Source organism: Cinclus cinclus, chromosome 22 (genome assembly GCF_963662255.1).
Source record: "Cinclus cinclus chromosome 22, bCinCin1.1, whole genome shotgun sequence".
NCBI classification, from domain to species: domain Eukaryota; kingdom Metazoa; phylum Chordata; class Aves; order Passeriformes; family Cinclidae; genus Cinclus; species Cinclus cinclus.
The window spans coordinates 10,030,136-10,054,751 of NC_085067.1; the positions used below are offsets into that span (position 1 = coordinate 10,030,136).

At 51.1% G+C, this 24,616-nt stretch overlaps 1 protein-coding gene across 1 annotated transcript in view; it reads right to left on the reverse strand.

Annotated features, from left to right (window-relative positions):
• CALN1 (calneuron 1) overlaps positions 1–24,616 on the reverse strand; it is a 94,185-nt gene that overhangs the window by 23,327 nt on the left and 46,242 nt on the right. Inside the window, exon 3 of the mRNA XM_062507174.1 lies at positions 18,218–18,330. Coding sequence (XP_062363158.1) covers positions 18,218–18,330 — 113 coding nt within the window. The remainder of the gene's footprint in view (positions 1–18,217; positions 18,331–24,616) is intronic.

Genomic DNA, 24,616 nt, shown 5'->3' on the forward strand with positions numbered 1-24,616 from the left:
TACATTTTGCATTTCTCTTGAATCCAGGAACTGTTGGGCCAAGTGAGTTTTTATCTTTTGGAGAATTGTGCCATTTTCCTGCATTTTAAGGGCTGGTGGGAATTACGTTTGCAACAGCCAGGAAAACCTGACACAACCTGAGTTTTTTTCTCCTTATCCATGGAAATTTGGCTCATTCACTGATGTGAACTCATCCCCTTGTCACATTGTGTTATTTTATGCAAACCCCTGAACCACCCCTTTGGTCCCAAACCTCGAAGTTCACCGGATTCCAGGACAATTGCATTTTCCAAATGTGCAATTTGGAAATTCAATACTTTGGACTGCACATCCAATTTCCCACTGGAAATAAAAGGGAAAAACAACTTGTTTATCAAAGTTTCATTCTGGCACAGCATTATCTTCAACTGCTCCACACAAGCTCCAGTTACTGCCTCAAATTCAGTGTGGGAGAGCTGAGACTCCCCAAAAGTGCCACAGAAGGCTGGGAGCACAGCTGCAGCTGAGCTCCAGATGTGTTCCTGCTGAGTCAGACTGGCTGCAAACAGAGGAGAACAAAGAGGGCGGGATTGGGAGGGGATTTTTTGTTGGGTGTTATGGAAGTGGAAAATGGATATTATGGCTATAAAAGACTAACATAAAATCATGGAATCAGGAGTGAATGCTGAGTTAATAAGTTAAGTTTGCATTTTCAGTGTGTGAGCAAGGAAATAATAGATTTGGTTTAGGAGGTTTTGGGTTTTTTTATGCCTTTTATTACTGAGGCTGCTTCCCTGCCTGGCAAACCTTCTGAAAACTCCTGCCTTCATCCCCAGCTCCACAGGCACACAAAAACAAAGATGGAGGAAATGCCAGCCAAGCAACAGGAAAAAGCACCCAAATAGCAAAACAAAGCAGCTGAGTGCTTTCCAGGGAGGATGGAGCAGGTCTTCCCATGTGAGAGGCCATGGCAAAGGCTCAGGTAAGACTTAAACACAAATCCAGGTGTCTGCATTGTCTGGGTTATCTGGAATTGTTGAACACACATCCCAGCAATGCATTGGACTCCAAAGACTGGTCTTAAGCAGAATCCAAGGCACAAGGGTCACCTCCAAGGGCAAAAGGAGAGGGGCACAAAATCAAATCTGAAAACACAAAACATTTATTTTCCCCAAGCAACCAATATTTCCTGGTAAAATGACTGGAAAAAGGAATAAATGCTCCCTGGGTGCTCCACTGGGAACAAGGCAAGATGGCAAATCCATGCTCTGGCTTCTTAGGGTGGATCTCAGGGAAAGGTTCTTCCCCCAGAGGGTGCTGGGCACTGCCCAGGCTCCCCAAGGAATGGGCACGGCCCCGAGGCTGCCAGAGCTCCAGGAGCTGCCAGGGATGCCCAGGGAGGGATTGTTGGGGTGTCTGTGCAGGGCCAGAGGCTGGATGATCCCTGTGGTCCCTTCCAGCTGAGGATATTCCATGACTCTCCGGGGGGATGGAGAGTGCTGGCTTTTTGCCTCTGGTCAGGCAGAGCTTTGGCCCAGGAGCCACCAGAACATGGAAGCAGCAGAACCTCCTGGGTTTGGTGTGTGCAGAGTCAGCACTGCCCTGCAGCTGCTCCTTTGCACATTATCCCTCCTGATGGCTTTCAAACCATGGCTTTCAGCATCCCCTGCTGCTCCCAGCCCTGCTGGAATGCACAGCCAGAAGGTTTTTAGACAGAGACAAACTCACTTTTCAACAACATCCAACCTCTATTCCCAGTGTAAGGAAGCTCTGAAGCTCTGCTGGATGAAGTTATTAATAAAGAAAAATGTAAACACACACAATATTTGCAGTAATTCTCCATTACCCACTCCACAGGCAGCTTGGAACAATGCACGTGGAGGAGCTGCCCTGTTGCTCTCTGTTCCTATCAGGACTGATTTTATGAGGATGAGATTTTGCTCTGAAATGTTTCAGAAGCTACTGAGAAACAGATGGAGAAGGAAGCTGCACATGGGCAGCACTAAATCCACACTGTCTGTGCTAAAAGCACTTGGTGCAAGGAAAAGTGATAAGCACAGGGACATTTTGGGGCAGCAACAACTCACAGGAAGGAATGCAGCAGGCTGGCAAATCAGGCATGGCTGAGGAGCTGGGGTAAAACTCCAGGTTTTCCTGGGATTGAGTAAACCCAGAGGTCCAGAACCTTGGGAAATGCCTTTCTCTGCAGGAAGAAGTTTCCTTGTGATGCTGCCAAAGTGCGGACAACGTGGGTTATGTGCCAGAGAATTCCAGTTCCACTGCTGGGATCTCTGGGATCAAACCTGCCTGGCCTTCCCACCCTGAGGGGGTGAGGAACTGGTGTTAAAAAGGGAATCTTCCCCTGGCACATTCAACACACTCAGGTTCAGGTGCTCCTGAGGGTGACTTTTGAGCCATTGGCAGGTGGCACTGCAGGGAGGCTGTGACAGGAGGTTCTGAGCCGCCCCAGAGCAGGTGACCTCACTCCTGAGCCATCTCCATCCCAAGGCCATCCCTCCCATTGCATGCCCTGCCATCCTTCCTCCCTGGGTTGGCAGCAACAATCAATAACACCACTTCCCTCAGCTTCCCAAAGCACAGCTCTTGTGGGGTTTGTTTCTAAGGAACACTGAAAACTGGAGCATCCGTTGAACCTGGGAATCCTTGTAATTTAATTAAAATTGTATCTCGTTGATCCAATCATACCCTAAAAGCAACCACAAGCTCTGCCTGCGTGATCAGATCAGTTCCTGCGATTTCAGGAGTCCTGCTCCCCTGGCACCTCATCACACACACTGAGACTGAGGGGACATGAAATTCCTGCTTCCTGCAGAAAAATGGAACGTGCAGCACTTGGATTTACTCCTCAAGGAGCCAGAGGAGAAAGAGAATGAGGGAAACAGGGGAAACCAGAGCAGCTGCAGTGGATGTGCCCAGGCACAGACTCTGCCACAGACAGGAGAGGCTGCTTTAAATGGAGCCCCAAGTCTGTTTTCTTGGAAAAAGGAGGGTTTCTCTCCATTGTGTGACACATCCAAGGGAGACTTTGAATCCCAGTGCCATGGGGGCTGCAAACCCCAGCGTGGGCAAATCTGTGCCTGTGCTGAGGGGAAGACATGAAAAGACTGCTAATTAAAGCCATTAACTGATTGACTCTCCCCTGCACTGAGTGGAAATAACTTCCCAAAGCCTAGGCTCCTGCTCCCTCTGTGCTGAGGCTCAGCAATTCCAGCAGGGACGGAGGCGATCAGCAGATCCCTCTCCTCTGACAGCTGAGTTCATTCCTTAGGCAGCAGCTGCCCCTGGGATTCTGTTCTGTGTCGGGTGTCTGGCAGAGGAAATGCTGGTGGAGGGATTCACTCCCTGATCCAGCCTTTTGTCACCTTCCAGGTGCCCCTGGGCTGCTCTGGTTGCACAATTGTGGCCCTGTCACCTCTCCAGGTGGGGCCTGCCCTCAGGCAAGGGCTGGTTCCCATCCCCACAGATGAAAATCTGATTTTCTGGGAAATATTTCCTGCTTAGGTACCTTCCCCTGCTCTTGAGAGAACAGAGACTTATGAATCACTGGGTTCATCACGTTGAAAGAATGTGACTTTTTATTGTCAGTGATATTTGAAGTATTTAAAGTTTGAACATGTCTTGTTCATGCTAAAAGGGAACAGGGCTTCATCATCCCCCACCCACGGTGACCTGCACACTGAGAGGGAATATTGCTGCCTCCTCAAAGTCACTGCAATTGTCATTGTGCCTGAAAGATTCTCCAATTCGACAAAACTGGCTAAAAACAATTGGCTGAAAGCACCCTGACACTACCCCCCCCTCATACTGTGCAACTGTGCATTGTTCTCAAACAATGTCTAAATCAAGATTTCATTTATTGTTATGATCCAGCAGTCCAGGAGCTCCTGAAATCCCATTCCACATCTCCAATATCCAGGCTCTTCTCTTCAGATACACATTTCAGTGATAGGTTCAAACAGATGGATCTGTTTGTGTTTGATGTTCTCTCCAATTTCCTGTATCTCCTTCCTGCCCTTTACTTTGGCTTTAGGTTGGACTTGATGATCTCTAAGGTCTTTTCCAACCTTAATGATTCTCTAATTGTGAACAAAAAATGTTTCCATCCCTGCAGTGAGCTGAAGATCCTGACCTCTGCAGCTTTTCAAGTGCAACACCAGTGATGAAAGTCCTCATAATCAGGGATTTTATTTATTCCCAGCTACAGAAAAGCTTTGTCAATGGAATTCCAGATCTGATTTTCTATGCAACTCATCACTTGGGATGTGGTGGCTGCACCTGCTTGAGGTTTGTGTTAAAAGAGAGGGGCAGGTGGTTTGAAATGAGGTCTCTGCACATCCAATGTGGCCTGGATTATCAGGAGCTGCTGATTCTAATTCAGAACACCAGAGCTGTGTCCTGCTTCCTAGAGTCAGGGAATCATGGAATAGTTGAATTGTGGAATAACAGAATCACAGAATCATGGAATTTGTACATCTCAGAGAAGATGTGGCTGTTCCCGGATCCCTGGAAGTGTCCAAGACCAGGCTGGACAGGGCTGGGAGCAGCCTGGGAGAGAGGAAGAAGCCAGAACAACGTGGGCTTTAAGGTCCCTTCCACTCCAAACATTCCATGACTCCTGGGATCTCCTCCTGCTCCCCTTTTTAGTGAAGGAGTCAGGATACAGAAGCCTCCAAGACCTGACCTGATGAAGCTGCACCAATGTCTGGTCCAGAGCCATCACCAGCACCACTGTGTCACCAGGAGTGACAAGCGTGAGGGGCTCCTGAGGTGGAGAGCCATGATGGGGATAGGTGGCAGCCAGGACAGGAGTGTCCCCACCCCCCGTGTGTCCAGAGGAGCCCTGGCCTGGCAGAGAGGGCACAGAGGGTGAGGGGACACTGCGGCCCCCCAGCAGCTCTGCCACCCCACAAACAATGACCCCGGAGGGACAAGAGGTCACTTAAAGGCTTAGCTGGGACTTCATCCCCGCTCAGCCTCCCCCAGCCCTCGGGGGCTTTGGAAGCAGCTGGGAGCTGGGGGACATCCTGCCTGCAGAGCCCCAGGTGCTCCCGGGCTGTGACCGGAGCCACGGAAGGGCTCCAAGGCCCGGATTTAATTGGGCAGGTGCTGAATGAACTCACTGCAGCTTTCATTGCAGGAGCAATTGTGATGTCTATCAAAAGGCATGGGCTGGGAGGTTTTGAAAGCAGCCAGAGGCTGGCAGGGATAGTGTAAATTATCCTGGGCAGGTTTAAGGTCTCTTGACAAGGTCTGTGATGATCTTGGTGAGTGAGGACTGGGATGTTTCTGATATTGTGGAGAAGACACTTTAAAGGGAAGGAAAGTTCAGAGCTTTTCCAGTTTCATATTCAGAAAACAAGAACAAATACAATAAAGTTATCATAATAAATGTAATAAAGTTACCACATTCCCCACAAATTTCTGAGGTGCAACAAACTCCCTACAACAGAAGTTGTCAACTCTTGTTGCAATTATATTTTTAATACCATCCATATTTCTCTTGCGTCCCTGGATGCAGGAGTGTGACAACACTCCCAGGGTGTTTCCTCCTGCACATTCTAGGCCTTGTCTTCTATAAATCCCATTATTCTTAGCTTGTTTTCCTGTCTGCTGTGGGACAGAGGCAGCAGCTCCGTGCCCGAGCTGGAGCACTCACTGTGTCAGGGTTCAAGTCAGCACTGATTATCCAACACTGGGAAAAGAGCCGGGCTGGAAGTGGAGAGAGGATTAGAATCGTTCCTGGTGAATGTTAATGGCCTTTAATCAGCCACTCCATGCTGATTACCACAATCGACAGGAGCCTGTTTCCTCCAGTGTGCATGGCTGGGGTGGATTCGGGGTTTAACTGCCCTAATTGAATTTCTGCTCAGCAGTCAGTGCTCAGCTGTCTCCAGAGCACTCCAGGTGGGGACAGGAGAGGATTCCTCAGGGCTTGGGGCTCTCCCAACCCTCTGTCTGCTTCTTCTCCCATTGCTCCTTGCCTGCCCCTGCCCTGGCAGAGACCTGCTGGGCCCTAGATGTGGGAAAGGAACAGAATTCCTCCCTGGGAGGGTGGACAGGCCCTGGTACAGGGTGCCCAGAGCAGCTGTGGCTGCCCCTGCATCCCTGGAAGTGTCCACGGCCAGGTTGGACACTGGGGCTTGGAGCAGCCTAGGAAAGTGGAAGGTGTCCCTGACATGCCAGGGATGGGCTGCAAGGTGACTCCAACCCCAGCCATTCTGGGATTCTGTGAATAATGAACACTCTTGGAGAGGGAGGCGTGGTTGGCAAAGCAGATCCAGGCTGCCAGATGAGTGATCATTCTTCAGGACATGGATCATGATCATCTTTAACCCAGGGAGATCTGGGGGAAGTTTGGAGAGAGGACAAGTCACTACTGCCAGAGAAGAAAGGCACACCACACAGAGAAGAAAGTGCTGTCATGAGCCCCAGGATCATGGAACAGGTTGGGTGGGGAGGACCTCAAAGCCCATCCCATCCCATCCCATCCCATCCCATCCCATCCCATCCCATCCCACCCCTGCCATGTCAGGGACACCTTCCACTGTCCCAGGTTGTTCCAAGCCCCAGTGTCCAGCCTGGCCTTGGGCACTGCCAGGGATCCAGGGGCAGCCACAGCTGCTCTGGGCACCCTGTGCCAGGGCCTGCCCACCCTCACAGGAACAATTCCTCCCCAGTATCCCATCCATCCCTGCCCTCTGGCACTGGGAAGCCACACTAGTGGGCTACTGCTATGGAAGTACCTTTACAACTCAGGTTTGCAGGTCCCTGTCACCAGCCTTGGGGACACCTGCCCCAGTTCAGTGTATTTCAGTGCCAGCCAGGCCACGTGTGACAACCCCAGGGTCACACAGGACAAACTGCTGTCAGGTAAAGAAATGCAAAACCCCACATCAAACACCTCAAAGCAATTTTCCTTTGGCTCAGTCCTCTATTTTCTGTTCCAAATGATACAAGAGAAACCCCATTTGATTTGTTTGCTGAGAAACAGGCCCCAGATAAATGAGGGTGTTGTGTCACTGTTGAGTGAAACACATTTTAAAACATGTTGATGAAAACCAGGCACATATTCAGGAAAAACAGGGCAGGAATTCTGGGTCTAATGACAATTTCAAAGCCTTTGATCAAAGTCCCACTTGGCTAAGAGCAGAGGGCAATTTGAAGGGAATTGGATTCTCAAATATGTGTTGGTTATTCCCAATCATCAGTGTAAATATTCTGTGAGGTATCACACAACTACCCAAAATGAAAACCCCAATTCAGTGCAGGAGGAAGAAGCACAGCACACACAGACCAGGCTCAGCTCTTCCCTTCATTCCCAAAATCCTGATCTTGGAAGATTTATGCCAGCATTTCCCTGCCTGTGCCAGGTCCAGCATGAATTAAGATGTGAATTAAAACACAAACCTAAAACCTAAATCTTCCCAACAAGCTGAGATCACACCCAAAGGTTTGGCTTAGGGTACCAGGACACTTCCCCTGTCAGCCCAAAAGTGGGTTAGGAGCAGTTCTGGAGCAGTTCTGGAGCTGCTTTGGGCCACTTCAGCTCTGTCCCACAGCAGTTTGCCTGTTCCCCACCCAGCTCTGTTCTGAGCCATGTGCAGCACTGATCTGCTGGGGTTTTCCTCAGATCAACTACTTAAACTGAGCCCCTGTTCCACAGGAAGTCGAGGAAAGCTCAGAAGGGGCTGAAGGTGACAAAGTCTCAGCTGGCTCAGGGATATCAGGACAGAGGGGAGGCTTCTCTCCACTCCCTCCATCCTCACAGGGCTTTGTTCTCCTTCTCTGAAAGTTCACAAAACAACAATCCTGGGCAAGAGGGGTTATTTTCCATGCCTATCCTGATCTGAACCAGCAGTTCCTGGGAGGTTTCATCCTCATTTGATTCTGTGATTATAATAAATTCCACTTCTGCCCTGAAAATGCCCTTGAATTCGAGAACTTCCGAATGGCAGCAGAAAAAGAGGTGCAGTTTGCTGCAGGGTATTAGGAATATCCACACGGGGGTTTTGAACATGAATTCAGCAGAGCTTTTCTGCCTGTGCTAAAAATGTGGCATCAAAAAGTGCCAGGACGGGGGTAACATAGCAAAAGGAAGGCAGAACTGGGGAATAGATAAATTTAACTTAAATCCAGAATCCCAGCATGGTTTGGGCGGGAGGAACTTTAAAGCCCATCCCACTCCACCCCTGCCATGGGCAGGGACACCTTCCACTGTCCCAGGCTGCTCCAAGCCCCAGTGTCCAACCTGGCCTTGGGCACTGCGAGGGGTCCAGGGGCAGCCACAGCTGCTCTGGGCACCCTGTGCCAGGGCCTGCCACCCTCACAGGGAGCAATTCCTTCCCAATATCCCATCTAAACCTGCCCTCTGGCACTTTTATCCTGGATAATGTTGTGAAAGTATGCACCCACATACCAGCTGGCCATAAAATAAATATTTATATTGCCTCAATTGTCTCATATACAAAGAACACAAGTGCTGGAAGCTGAGGTTCACGGACACAGGATCAGAGTCCCTGAAAACCCTGGAATCTGGCACTTCCACCCAGCCTGGCTGCCTCCCTGACAGCTCTGCTTGGGCTCTGCTCCTTTCAAATGCCTCCGTTTGTTTCATTTGTCTCTTTATTGCTCTGTCACTCCCCAATTTGAGGGCACTGGAGCTGCAGGGGCGCAGGGGGAGCTGCTGGAATGGCAGGGACATGTTTGATAATGATCCTCTGGGCAGGGACTCCCGGGGGGATACATGGAACCAACTCCCAGAAGGGGCAGGAGGAGATGAAAAACATGCAAATCACTGTCAGGGGATGATTCCACCATCCCTTCCCCAGGGAAGGCAGCAGCTCCCACTCCCTGCTCCAAACCCTTCCATGAGCTCCACCTTGCTGGGGTTATCCCTGGGGTTGGTTCTGCTCAGAGTAGGAAATTTGGACACTAAAATCCATTTCTGAAGGTAACTGCAGCATTATTGTGGTTCATTGTGAGCAGAGATCTTCCCCTTCAGTGCCAGATCTGCTTATTCACTCTCAAAAATTATAAAAATCAGTTCTGAACACTTCCCACCAAGCTCACACAAATATTGGATCCTTCCACAGCTCCCTCAGGTTGCTCTGGGTTCCTGCTGTTCTACATTCTTTTAACTGCGTAAATGTATTGGATCACAGAATCATTTATTCTAATGACCACTTGATAGTGTTGTGTACTCAACAGCAAGAATAACAAAACAAATATCTCTGTAGACCACATCAGCTCTGCCAACTCTGGAGGCTGCAGCCATCTCAGAGCACAGATTTCTGTCTTTGTCAGCACAAAAATAAACCCAAACCTCCTCAGACAGAGAAATGATGGTGCAGAAAACACCCAAGCAGAGAAACAGGTTTTCAGTGAAGTGGTAAATTTGTTTAAAGAAAAATCCTCAAGGAATTTCTCTTGAAGATCAGCATTGTTCCATTCACTTGGTAAAACTGCATTAGGGATCTGCTGGGAAATTCACTGATAAATTCAGAGCCTGGGAAGGGTTTGCCTGGCTCAGAGGACACTGGTGCAGTGATGTGAGTTGGTCACAGCACCATGAACACCCTCAGGCCGTGCACATCACCCAAGAGCCCAGAAATTACTGAAAGAAAACCCGAACTGAAGTAATACCCCCACAAACTTAAATAAAAACCTCCAAACTCAAGCATAACAGCCCCACTGGCAGCACTGGTGGCACAAGTGCCCAGAGAAATCAGGGCATGATCCCAAAAAAAGGGGAGGGATGCCAGCAGCAGAATGGCCGGGGGGACAGGGCAGGAAGGAGCTGAACCTGCAGGACACCCAGGCCATCTCCACCTTCTCAGCAGGGATGGCCAGCATGTATCTCCACCCTGGTGGCCACAGGGATGTCCCCATCCTGGCAGCAGCTCAGGACAGCTGGGGCCTGGGCAGATCAGTGAGGGCCAGCAGTGGTGGGACAGCTGTGTCCTGTGCTGGGGACACACACAGGTGACAGCTGGAGGAGAACAGGGGGGCAGAGGGGACACCGCTCTTCTCCACAGGCAGCTCCAAACTGCTCCTGGTCCCTCTGTGGGAGGAGAAGCCCAGCCCCAGGTGGCCCTAGCAGGAGCTGCTCCAGGGCTGTGCTCAGGAGACACCTGGAGAGCATCACAAACACCAAGGGCTCACTCAGGGGCTGGAGCCTCCAGGGGGGTACTTTTAGAATCCCAGAAGGGTTTGGGTCAGAAGGGACCTTCAAACCCATCCCATGCCAACCCCAGCACCTTCCACCATCCCAGGCTGCTCCAACCCCGATGTCCAGCCTGGCCTTGGGCGCTGTCAGAGATGGGGCACACTGTGCCAGGGCCTTTGGTGCCAGGTTCCAGCAGACTGCACTGGAAATCAGGGATGCACACTGGGAAAATCCCAGTTACCCACCAAGCTGTAAGGATTCCCTAGAAGTCAGGGCCTGCAGGGGCCATTCCTCCCTCCTCCCCACTCACCCTAAGGAACTCCAGCCCCCCCCACCCCCAGCACCGGGATCTTTTCAGCTTCCTCATTTGCATTTTTCCAAAGGTGGTGGGGGTTTTTTTTGGTTTTTTTTTTTTTTCCCAATCAGTTGTTTTTGGTTTTTTTTTCACAGAAAAGGTCATTTTCTTCCAAACACATTTCTTTGTTGCAAACAGTTGCTGGCACCTCAGGGTTTCTGCTTTTTTTTCTGAGCAATGGAGTGTCTATTTTCCTCATTTTCCTTATTTTTCAAGCCTTAGTTCAGTTTCCCCAATATTTTTACTCCACTGAACGCCTGGCTTTGGAGGCAGGGCAATGTGTAGATTTCCATCTCACAGTGTGGATTCTTTAGCAAAAAAGAAGAAATAAAACAAGCCAAGTTTGTTTTAAACCATTCTCAAACTCTGGTCTCCATGAAAATCAGACTTTCCTTTGAGTCAATTAAGATTTCCCTCAACAAAATTTGTGCGGTGGAGTGAAAGATAATTTTGTTACAGGAATGGGAAGTACCCAGAGAAGCCAAAAGCTCCAAAATCCTGCAGCATTGGAGCTCCTTCCATGTCCTTTCCTCTGTGCAGAGAGGATGGATGGATGGATGGATGGATGATGGATGGATGGATGGATGGATGGATGATGGATGGATGGATGATGGATGGATGGATGGATGGATGGATGATGGATGGATGGATGATGGATGGATGGATGGATGGATGGATGGATGGATGGATGATGGATGGATGGATGGATGGATGGATGATGGATGGATGGATGGATGGATGATGGATGGATGGATGGATGGATGGATGGATGATGGGTGGATGGATGGATGGATGGATGGATGATGGATGGATGGATGGATGGATGGATGGATGGATGATGGATGGATGGATGGATGGATGGATGGATGATGGGTGGATGGATGGATGGATGGATGATGGATGGATGGATGGATGGATGGATGATGGATGGATGGATGGATGATGGATGGATGGATGGATGATGGATGATGGATGGATGGATGATGGATGGATGGATGGATGATGGATGGATGGATGGATGGATGGATGATGGATGGATGATGGATGGATGGATGGATGATGGATGGATGATGGATGGATGGATGATGGATGGATGGATGATGGATGGATGGATGGATGGATGGATGGATGGATGATGGATGGATGATGGGTGGATGGATGATGGATGGATGGATGGATGATGGATGGATGGATGGATGGATGGATGGATGATGGATGGATGGATGATGGATGATGGATGGATGGATGATGGATGGATGATGGATGGATGATGGATGGATGGATGGATGATGGATGGATGATGGATGGATGGATGATGGATGGATGGATGGATGGATGGATGGATGATGGATGGATGATGGATGGATGGATGGATGGATGGATGGATGGATGGATGATGGATGGATGATGGGTGGATGGATGATGGATGGATGGATGATGGATGGATGGATGGATGATCCTGAGTTCTGGATTGTTATTTAAGGCAGCTGGAGCATCCTCTCCGACAGAAACTCCTTCCTGACACTGGGAGTGAGGGGGTTTGGGGTTTGCCCCTGCCTGAAACTCATCACCTCTGCTCCATCACCCAAAGAGACCTTTCCAAAGGAAAAATTATCCCAATTCCAAGAAAACCAGTACCAGGAGTGGATCCTGGTCCTTAGGTGTGCTGGGAATTCTGATGCCCTCAGGAAGGAGTCCACAAAAAGGCAGGAAGCCTCTCTGAGCCCTGTGCCATGCACCCATCAGGTGATACTCTCACACATTCATCTTTCCTACAGGCTGCTCCTGACACTTCTAAGAAAATCCCTGAGAAATCCACAGCACAGTTCCTATTTCATACATCAGGCAAGAGAAAAAAACACTCCTCAACAAAGGCCTGGAGCTGGAGACTGAGTTTATAAATAAACTGGCAAAGAAAGAAGGACCTCTGGACCATGAGAGCTGCTGGAGGAAGTGTCCCTGAGTGCTGCAGAGGGTGCACAAAGCCCAGTCACACCTTCCAGGACAGCCAGATCCTGAACCCAGCAGGCAGGAACCCTCTGGATATCAACTGCCTGCTTTAAACAGACCCTAAACCAAAGCTGCAGGGCATTTCTGAGAGCTGAATGTGCTGCTTGAAGCTCCAAACCACAGCTATGCAAAGAAATATTGCCCTTCTCCTGCTTTGCTGCTTCCAAAAATTTGCCATCTCCATTGTCTCCAGTGCTGACCTGTAAACTCGGCCCTGGAGATTTGGGAGGGTGGATTTTGTTTCAGGGAAAATGTAGGGGTGGAAAGGAGGTCCCTTCACAGGCAGATGAATGTGAGGCCTCCCAGAATTGCTGTGGTGGGTTCATCCTCTACACAGGGTTCCAGCAGAGCCACAGAGACAGCTGTGCCACTAGGGTCCGGGGCATGAACTCCTGCAGGGCTCACATCTGCTCCAGCTGTGCCAGCACATCTGGACACAGGCCTAAGGACAGGGAGCAGTGTCTGGACATGGATTCATCCCTGCACAGGCTCAGCTCTCCCTGTGCTGCCACAAATCCATGGAGAGCAACAGGGGAATCCATGGCAGCAAAGGGAGGTTCAAATGAGGCAGCAGAACTATTCCCTTTCCACTGATAACAGCACCACAGAGCTGGAACTTAAATCAAAAAGGCCTTGAAAGACTTGCTGGGACCCATGAGGTGACATTTAACTGTCCCCAGTGCACACAGCTCCACCTGAGCCACTTCCCCCCACATTTTTTTTTTTACTAAATGCAGTAAAAATGGCATTTCTGAAGTAAAATTTATCCCTTCCTGAGGCCGATGCCCAAAGCAGATCCCTTGAATTGAACCCTGGAAGTGACTTTTTCTCTCTGATATCTCCAAGAGACACCCTGGGGGTGTCCCAGGTTATCTGGGAGGAGCTAAAAGACACTCTTGGAGAGTCCCAGAATATTTGGGATGAGCTAAAGGTCACTGAGAGGTGTCCCGAGTTTTTTGGGATGAACTTCATTCCAACCACCTGCACCCTCCCATGGAAAACCTCACCTTTTAAATATGGATATGAGGAAACCATGACCAAAACTGCAGGAGCAGCTGTGGCAGGAGATATTTAATTCCTGAAATGAGGATACAGTCAGGATGCTGGAGTTAAGGGGCACTGGTGAACACAATGACTGCAACTGGGTGTCCCAGGAAAGGTCTCTGCCTTGGCTCCCAGCTCACACTGCAGTGGTTTTGCAGGATAATCAATGCCAAAGTTTCCAACCTCTCCTTCACTTTTCCAGCTGGAAAAACCCAAGAAATTATCGATATTTTAAATGCATGGATTTTTTTTTCCTGCGGAAATCACCTGAAGATATCTCAGGTTCAAAAACCAAAAAGTGCTGCCCAGAACAAGGCAGCACTGTGGGATTATTTGTTTGGTGGAAGAGAAGGTTCCTGGTGCAATGGTCCAGCTGCAGTTCTCCATCTTTGGCTCTGTGCATCAAATTTCCACCCAAACTTTCAGCTGCATTTGCTGATTTAAACCCCAGAGCAGCCACCAAGAGGGAGGGCACTGAATCTATGAATCACAGAGACCTGGAATGGAAGGACCTCAAAGCTCATCTCATCCCACCCCTGCCATGGGCAGGGACACCTCCCACTGTCCCAGGCTGCTCCAAGCCCCAGTGTCCAACCTGGCCTTGGGCACTGCCAGGGATCCAGGGGCAGCCACAGCTGCTCTGGGCACCCTGTGCCAGGGCCTGCCACCCTCAGAGTACAGAATTCCTTCCCAATCTCCCACCTCTCTTCCTCCCCAGCAGTCAATTTGAGATGCTTCTTTGAAAAGCTGACACAGCAGCTCCTGAAATCCAGGAATCGAGATTTTTGCAGCAGAGCAACTCAGCACCAGCAAAATTCTGCTGCAAGATGTAAAGTGTCCCATCCTTTGGTTTTACAACATCCTGCACCTTCCCAGAGGGTCTGCACTGCCTCAGGAGGAGAAGGAGGAGAGGGAGGAAGAGCTGACCCCAGAGGGGCATCTGGATCTGTTCCCATATCAAACTGGACACAGACACAAACAATTCCTCTGCAGCAAGGCTCATTTGCCATCATCAGATTAACTCCTCTGCAGAGATAGGAGGAGAAACTCACACACAGGAAGCAACTGCAGCAGGATTATTTCTGAACTCCATAAAGAAAAATCCCTCTCCAGGCAAAATTTTCTTTGGAGACAGCCCCAACACAGCCCCTGATTCCCTGCTCCCACATTCCCTTCTCTCTCATTCCCTGCTCCTTTCAGGGCCCCTCCATGCCCTGCCCTATGCCACTGCCACTCCCCCACATTTTCCCCTTCATTTCACTCTATTAAGTCACTAATTGATTGACCAGATCAGGAGAGCCCAAATCTGTCCCCTGGGACTCTCCTGCATTCTCAGTGACAACTGCACACTGGACTGGGGATGGGCAGAGCTCTAAACCTCAGTGGCTGGGATGGGCAGGGAAACCTGCATGTCCCATCCCAGTCATGTCCCTCTGCTCTCCTGTGTTCCCAGCCGGCGCTGATCCCTCCCTTCGTCTCTCTAAATTCCCTCCCCAGTGCAACCCCCCGCAGCTGGATGTAGGTCCTGCTCCATTTTCCAGGGAACCAAATGTCCTTTGGTGCCTGTGCTGAGGGTGCAACTCAGACCTCAGGGGTCCCTGCTGTCCCTGCACATCCCTCCCTCTTTGAACAGGTGCTGTTGGAGTTTTGGCCATTCCTACTCACCCATCAAATATCATAAACCCCAGAATATCACTCCCCCTAGCAAAAGTCTGTGGGAGCCTGGAGAAAGGAAAAGGTTCCCCCAAATCCAGAAAACACAAGCAGCTGCTGAGCTGTTCCCTGTGCAGGAACTCTGCAGTCCTGCAGAGACATCCCAGCAGTGAGAAATGAGAGCTCTGAGCAGTATCTCCCTGTCAGAATTCTGCTCCTGCTCCTGCACAGCAGCTTTGTCCATCCCCAAATGCCCAGGCTGCTCCAAGCCCCAGGGATTTGTGCTGGGTGATCTCTGACGGGATGAACCGTGGCTGAGGGGATGATCCAGCACTGTCCCCTCATGCCACACAAAGCCTCCAAATCCTGCCTGGAATTCCCTGCAGCCTCCATGTGCACACAGCAACGGGAAAAGGGGAGAAATTAATCGGGAAGTGCTTTGGCTCTCAGCTGGTCATGGAACAAAGTGTTGACTTTTCCAAATGACCTCATCAGTGCCGTGGGCACGGAATTTCTCCTGCATCTGATGCAGATGCAGCCCTGTTTTTTAACAATCCCACTTGTCCTGACTTCCCAAAGCATTTCATTTAAAAACCTGTCATCCAGGGCTGTTTTTCCCTCTGGGGCTGTTGCTGAGCCCCAGGGCCTGGACCTCCTCCAAATTCCATCCTGCAGAAGTGTTTAACACTGGAGCCTGGAGGTCTCTGCCCTCAGAAATGAGCTTGGAAAAGATCTCCCAGCATGAGGAGGGCTGGAGGTAGAGGAGAAGGCACTTTCTGGATGCCCACATGGTTTCTCTCTCCAGTGGGACTGATTTCAGAAGCTTTGGGGTGAGGTTTCCTGGTGGCACCACCCAGCCAGGTGTCCCTTTTGTCCCATTCTTGCCCCCCAGCACTGGGCACAGCCACAGCCTTGTGGGCACCATTCCCTCCTTAAAATCCTTCCTTGGGAATGGCTGCAGGGCTGCAGGGCTCTGTCAGCAACCCAGGCTCAGCCTCTGCCATTTGCTCCAGAAAATGTGGAAATCACATCAGGGGGAAATGGGAAACACGGCCAAGCCCTGATTCCCAAAAAGGCTTGGTTTGCCCTCAGGAATCCTGCTGGAGATGATGCAGAGGCAGAAATGCCCAGGGATGAGGTGTCTGAGGCCCTGCAGATGGACTGGGTAAAGCCAGAGAGCAATAGGCAAAGGGAACCTGTTCCCTGAATGACACTTCCATGATTTTTTCCTTGCTTTTTCTTTGCGAAAAAGCTGCAAAGACATTGTACTCCAACCCCAGAGGAAAAGCAACTGGAGCTCTTCAAGAGCTCAGAAATGCAGGGAAGTGCTGAGTAAAGAGGTGGTAAAGCCCATAACTGTTTTTCCAAGGCTATGGAGCAGTTGTGGAATTCAGCCAGAGCTTTGCTGCCTGAGGGAGCCCCTGGGGCTGTCCCTGCCCACTCAGGGCTCTGCTCCCTTTTCCCTGTCCCACCATGGCCAGGGAGGCACCAGGGCCATGTCCCTGTGGAAGCTGATCCCAGGAACCCTGCTGCTCTAAATCAAGGCACAATCCCTTCTCCCGACCTCATTCCAGGCATTTGCAGAGGTGGGAGGGTCACTAAAAGCAGTGGGTTAAACTATGAGCTGAATTTTCAGGAAGGCTCCAGACTTCTCTGCTCCCCATCCAAGAGCTCAACTCACATACTTGATTTTCCCACGAGGGTTTTTGCTTCTTGAGCAGCTCCTGAGAGGCTGGAATTCTGGAAGGCACCAATGACTCAGTGGGATGGGATGGGATGGGATGGGATGGGATGGGATGGGATGGGATGGGATGGGATGGGATGGGATGGGATGGGATGGGATGGGATGGGATGGGATGGGATGGAGCACCCTCCTCTCCCTCCCAGGCTGGCATGAGGTTCCCAAGGAGCAGTGGAGGAAATAAAGCATCACTGTCTCCCAGTCCTGCCCATCCTGGTGCCATTTATTTCCCCCAGGTACATCACAAACCATGGGGGCTTCACCAGCACCAAACTCCTGCTTTGACCACCAAATCCTGGAATCCAGAGCAGAATTTTCAGCATTATTCCTGCCCCATGCCAAGAGGCCAGGAACAAGCTTTTAAAAGCCTTTAAAAATACTCCTCCAAAGCTCCACCCAATTCAGTCTGGACTGGGCTGGAGGGCTGTAAAAGAAGGCAGAAATTCTCATTTCCAGGTTTGGCTCTTTTGCTTCATTAAACTTGGGAACAGCCAAAGTTTCTTAGCAGAGCTTGTGGGATGGTCAGTGAAAGGAGCTGGAATCCCACAGGAAGCCACACATTTGATCCATTGGCTGCAAATGTGCAGCTCTGTGTTTTGGGTGATTTTTGATCCTGCCATAACAGCCTGGACTGCTTTCCTGGAAGCTACAATGCTGTTTAAAATCTCACTGCAGAGCAGGCAAAAAGCAGCTCCCAGTGCTAGATCTGTCTCCTTCCAGTGTGTGGGAACAGCAGGACCAAACCACCCTAGGGCAGCACCTGGGGCAAAACTTTCTCTGACACAACACAGATTATCCTGAGCTCATCCCTGAAATCAGCAGAAACCCCAGTGGGACCTGACCTGCCCAGCACGTTCCCTCTGTGTGGAACAACCCCTGCCACAGTCAAGGGACACTGAACAGGGACACACTTTGGGAGCAGCCAGGCAGCTTCAAGGTTCCTAACTCAAAAGATTCCTGGAGAAAAATGCTTTTCTCTTCCAAAAGTGAATTCCAGATTCCCAAAGGTGTCGCATGAGTCTCGGGGTGCTTTGCAGTGTCCAGCTGCATTCATCCACAGGAACACAGGGCTTAGCTGGACACAATTCCCTCCACCAACGTGGGATGTTCTTCCACAGTCCCATGATGGACCTCAACACCTTTTCCACAATCATTCCCACTCAGTAAAACATCCTGTGTTCCTCAACAACTGCACTCTGGAAGCTGCTGAGAGCTGGCTGAAGTTGCAATTAAAGCAATGCTGACTTACCTGCCAGAATATGCTGTCTATTGTGTTCCCCAGGAAGCCGTCCCTGCCTTCTGACGACACCAGCTTCGGTCCCAGAATGGTCATAAATTCATCAAAATCCACCTGGCCATCCCCTGGAATGAGAGGAAAAGATAAGAGATTCAGAAATCAGAGAGAAGGTTGGATTGGAAAGGACTTTTAGAGGCCATATAGTGCAACACCCTGATGTGGATAGGGACACCTTCCACTATCCCAAGGTGCTCCAAGTCCCCTCCATCCTGGCCTTGGACAGTGCCAGGGATCCAGGAGCAGCCACAGCTTCTCTGGAAATCTATGCCAGGGCCTCCTCACCCTCATTATTATCAATTAATTACCTCTGAGAGCCCAATGTGCCCCTCTGGACCTGATGTACGCCCTGGGAAACATCCACAACAACTTCCCAGTGTCCACAGACACAAATCCTTTGCTGTACCAAGGAATGGCCCCTGTTGTACCCTAGCTGCCCCCAAGGACAGAGTCAGGCCATGCACTGAGGGGAACAGGTCATTCCCCAGTCCCAGACACCAGAGGCCCTTTCCAAAAGGCCATTTTGGCAGGGGGACAGGAGCCAGATGAGAGGGAGGCCAGGGAAGAACAGGCCAGGAGAACCATCTCAGGTTCTGCACAAGTTTTACATGGCCAGCCCCAGGCTCCAGAGGGAGGGAGTGCAGGCAGAGCAGGAGCCAGGCTATCACAGATCCAGCAGACATTTCAGCCCAGCTGCCCAGCAGCATCAGTGTGTGTGCCCAGCATGCAGAGCAGGCAGAGCAGGAACACCTCGGTGCCACCAGCAGGGACAGGTGACGGCTCCTGCCACCAATGAGCCCGGCTGTGCAGTGCTGAGTGTGGCTCCTGTTCCGAAAGAGGCACGGGGCTGCTTGGAGGGAGATTGTATCAAATGTGACTTTTCCCTCCATGAAAAAGGGAGGGAAAGGGAAAGGGAGGGAAAGGGATATTCATGCCTGCTGAAGGATCTTAAAAATCCCAGTCTGTCTGAGCAGTTCAATGCCCAGATCTCCTGAGAATGCTTAACCTGGTCTTGTGGAAAATCTCTTTCATTGATCAGGCCATGGACATCTCCTCCTCCATGTTATTGAACTGATGGGGGTGGACTAATCAGACCAGTGCAGGATCAGAACCAGCACCTGAAGCATTCAGGGCTGTGTTTTACTCCCATTCAGCCGGGAGTGACCGCACCCAGCCCTCCCTGGAGCTGCTGTTGTGAAGTCAGCAGCTGTGAGAAGAGTCTCAGACTGTGAGACTGCAGCAGATCAATGCCAGGGCCAGGAGTGAAACACCAGCAGTGCCAGAGCCACGCTGGGTGCCAGGAGTGCCACGTACGGCACCACTACCTGTGCTCCTTATCACACCTGTGCTTATCACACCTGTGCTCCTTACCCTACCTGTGCTTATCACAGCTGTGCTTATCACACCTCTGCTCCTTATCACACCTGTGCTTACACTACCTGTGCTCATCACACCTGTGCTCCTTATCTCACCTGTGCTTATCACACCTGAGCTTATCACACCTGTGCTCCTTACCACACCTGTGTTTATGACACCTGTGCTAATCACACCTATGGTCCTTATCACACCTGTGTTTCTTATCACACCTGTGCTCCTTATCACACCTATGCTCCTTATCACACCTGTGCTCCTTATCACACCTGTGCTAATCACACCTGTGCTAATCACACCTGTGCTCCTTATCTCACCTGTGTTTATGACACCTGTGCTTATCACACCTGTGCTCCTTATCACACCTATGGTCCTTATCACACCTCTGCTTCTTATCACACCTGTGCTCCTTATCTCACCTGTGCTCCTTATCACACATGTGCTTATCACAACTGTGCTCCTTATCTCACCTGTGCTTATCACACCTATGCTCCTTATCCACCCTATGCTTCTTATCACACCTGTGCTCCTTATCACACCTGTGCTTATCACACCTGTGCTCCTTATCACACATGTGCTTATCACAACTGTGCTCCTTATCTCACCTGTGCTTATCACACCTATGCTCCTTATCCACCCTATGCTTCTTATCACACCTGTGCTCCTTATCACACCTGTGCTTATCACACCTGTGCTCCTTATCACTCCAGTGCCTCTTGTCACAGCCGTGTGCACCATCTGAGCAGGTGCGTGCCTGATCATGAGATCCCGTCTCCTTATCTCTGCACAAACGCGTGGGAAAGTCAGCATAGCCCGAGCACTCCCTGGGCCGAATTGTGATCTCCGGGCACCAGGAGATCTGGGATTTCTGGGAGGGAATATCCTGCGGTGAGGCTCTGAAAGTGAACCCTGCAGGGATCCTGTAAAACGCCCCAAGACCCCGTCCCGCCGCTAAAGCCGCTCCCAGCTTCGGAGCTCTGCAGGGCCGAGCTCATTTCTGGGGCCGCTTGTTGAGGCAAAGTGTGGGCACCCCACCATTCCGAGAGCCATCCTTTAGAACATTTATTGCCTGTGGAACACGCGTTCCCCCTGCTGCCCCTCGGGGGCATCCCGCGGGGTGGATCAGTCCTGGCACCAGGATCGCTCGGGAAGGTAACGCGAGGTGACAGCGGCTCCGGGTGATTTACACCGCGGCACAGCGCTCCACGGCACAGACAGCAGCGAATCCACGCGCTGCCATGCAAATCGGGATGCTTTGGGATGCTAATTTCTTTAAATTAGCCAGATTAACAAGAAAACAATTTGCATTTTAAAGAGATGCTGGTACCTGCCCCCGCATACATTTGGCCTGTGCCTGTGTGACCCCGAGCCCGGAGTTGTTCAATTCGGGTCCTCTCCAATGTCACTCCACCCTCAGAGGACAGGCAGGACTCGGTCCCGCACGTGATTCCAGAGAAAACTGCTGGGCTCTGACTTTGTACAAGACTTCGGGCAGCCCCTCGCTCGTGACTTCCCTGTGCCTCTGTCAGGTATCATCACTAACTTCTCAGGCTCTAATTATCACCTTAATGAGAGCATTTTCCACAACCTCCGAAGAAAGATGCCATTGAAAAATGCATTATCCCCTTACTGACTGTTTCTCAATTATAACTCTTAACTAGCAAGGCAACTAGACCCCACTTTTGCCTGGTAAAAATATCCCTTTAACATTCATGTGAAGCTGCAGAAAACAAACTTTCCCTGCCATCAGCACTCATGAGACTGCAGCATCATTTCATCAAAAGAGAGAAATCACAGGTTTGCCTGAAAATTCCTTTTTACAGCCACGAGAGAAATGTTTTATAAAAGCCAACACCAAAACCTGCACAGGGCTGCTCTGCACAGCCAGGGCATCACCAAAGCCCAGTTTTCACATTCCACCCTGGGAGCACAGTGTGGAATTTGGGTTTGGCACAGGCAAGAGCCGCCCTCCTGCTCCTCCCCACGGCCACAAACTCAGTGCTGGGAGCTGCTGGGTGATGCCCGCGCTGAGCATCTGCTCGGGATCGAGCCCTGGAATCAAATCCAACCCTCCCATCCTTGTGCTGCAGATGTGCTGCTCTCCCCAGGGCCCTTGGGATTCTAAGCCGTGTGTGGATTATCCACAAATTCACTCAGAGTTGGTTTAAGGATGGGGAGAAAGGAGGAGAAGGCCAGGCAGACAGCTCGTGTGCTGTTTGTTCTCCCTCACCTTCCTCGCTCCTCTCCAGGAGCCATCCTGCAATCCTTGATCCCAGCAGGGTTCACAGGACCCCAATCCCCCTGTGAGATGAGTGCTGGTCACATCCTCCCCTCCTCTGCCTCCAGGTTCCCACTGACAACTGACCACAGCTCATCCCACAGGAGGAGAACCCCTGGGAAGGCCAGAGGGGCACAGGCAGGAGCGGCTCCAGCCAGGTGGAGCAGGATGTGTTCCCTGTCCCCAGACAGCCCCAGGACAGCTCCTCCCTGTCCCTGCTCCCAGGCACAAATGCAGATTTATAAACCCTGGTTGGGCTGAGGTCCCTGACTGCAGAAGGGAAAAGGCTCCATGGGGACTGGGTAGTGATGGGTTAATGGCTGCACCTGAGAATTTCAGAGCTCTTTTCCAACTTAATGATTCCATGATTCCAAGGCACTCACACATTCCCAGAGTTTATTTACAAACTGGGAGGGCAGGGAAACCTACTGGCACAGTGGGGTGGGGGTCTGCTGGAACAGGCAAATCTTGGGAATGATAGTGAGGGGTCTGCTGGAACAGGGAAACCTTGGGAATGGTGGTGAGGGGCTCCTGGAACAGGAAAACCTTGGGAATGGTGGTGAGGGGCTTCTGGACAGGTCAGCCTGGCAGCTGGCAAAGGGGGTGAGGACAGAGGGGTTTCCAGACAGGATTCCACCCCATCCCTGAGTTGCGCTCAGCAGCCAAGGGATGGGTCACTGCCTGTGTGGGTGATTTTAGCAGAACACCAGAGCTGAGCTTAAGCACTGGTTTAAACCCACCTAAAGCACTACTTGATTTCCTCCCAGCAGTGCCCTCACATTTTCCTCCCTGTAAAGCTCTGTGTAAATCCTGGCATTAATGTCACCGAGTCACCCAGGGGCACCAATACTGTGGCTGAGCCTCATGACTCAAGCAATGACTCAGAACCTCTCTGGCCACCCCAGCAGAGCCAAATCAGATCAGCTCGTCACCCCCAGCCCCCCAGTTCGGTGAGAAGAGCTTCCAGGTGCCCCCAGAGGTTTGCTCCCTGTAGGACTCTCAGTCCTGGCAGACACAGGGAACTGTGACAATAAGAAGGAATGGCAGTGGTGGGAGCCTGGCTCCTTGTCCCATGGTGGGAAGAGGATGCTGAAGGCACCAAGCAACATCTCTGGGTTCTCTGGAACCTTTCCAGTGCCACAGAGCCCACATGGCCAGCAGGGACTTGCCAAAGCTCCCTCTCACTGCTCCTTCGTGGGGTGCAGAGAGACCTTGGGGATAATTCCATCTTGAGGAGCCCCAGGATCAACATTTGCCATGTGTGAGCTCAGTTTATCTGCTCACAGAGCTCCACAGAGCTCCAGCAGGGAATCCTGGGGTCCCATGGCACATCCAACACACTTATGCTGAGTGTGGTGATGGCAGGATTGGGACTGGATCATCTTTAAGGTCCCTTCCTTCTGTGGCTCTTTGATTCCAAGTGCACCAAAGATGCTGGAGCAGCAGCAAAGAGCAGCATGAAGCTGGGAATCCAAGACCTTGCAGCCTGGGGAGATTTTCTTTGGACTTGACTGATCAAGGAAGGGGTGTCTGCACCTCTGCAAAATGTCCAACTGGGGGCATGTCAATTGTCCATTCCTAAATAAACCTGTGGGGTCACAGAATCATGGAATCATTGAGGTTGGAACTGACTTCCAGGGTAATCGAGTCCAACATTTCTCCAGGACTGCCAAGGCTACCACTGACCCCTGTCCCCAAGAGCCACATCTACACAGTTTCTGAACATTTCCAGGGATGCCTGAACACCCTTCCAGTGAAGAAATGTTCCCAATGTCCACCCTGAGCCTCCCCTGCCCAGTCTGAGGCCGTTCCCTCTCCTCCTGTCCCTGTTCCCTGGAGCAGAGCCCGACCCCCCTGGCTGTCCCCTCCTGTCAGGGAGTTGTGCAGAGGAGAAGGGTCATAGGAAGAAGAAAATCATTAATGATGGAACATCTGGAAAAGCACCACAGCCCTCCAAGGAGCAGACTATGGGTTGTACACCATCTCAGAGGAGATGAAAGAGCCTCCAGCCCTTTGGAAAGGGGATTTACTCTCCTAAGCTATGTCTGTTCAACACCAATTCTCCTCCAGGTTCTGATCCCACATCCCCAGGACCGAGAGGTTCCAGGTGCCATCAGCTGCTCCTGCTGGTTCTGCACTGGTTTATACGAGCTGAGCACAGAAATTTCCCACCCTCTCCCTAAGCTTTGAGCTCCAGACAAAGGATTTCATCTTCCCTCAGTCCTTCACTATGGGGAGCAGGGAAAGTTGAATCTGTTGGAGGATGTGCAGCAGGAACCACAGAGCCAGAGCTTAGCAGTCACCTTGTCAGGGCACCAGCAGCCCCGAACACCCCTAAGTGCACCCAAACCACCCCCTGAGCCTCATCCCACCTTCCCCTGGTCCTGATCCCACCCTCAGAAGTCTGCCCAGATTGGAAATGCCAGGCAGGGAGTGCAGGGTTCCAAAAGCCCTCATCCCAGATAGCACAGCAGCATCTCCTGGGTCCTCCTGCCCGAGCTCCCATGCTTTGAACATGGAACAAGGGAATGCTCGGAGGAGCGGGGGGTGACCCCATCTCACCCCATTCCCATAGGACAGCCCCACCCTCAGCTCTCAGGAGAGATCCCTGTCTCTCCAAAGGTCTCCTGTCTGAGACACTCCCTTGGAGGGTGGAATTAAATCTTCATTGGGCTGGAGAAAGGCAGAGCTGGAGAGGGGAAGTG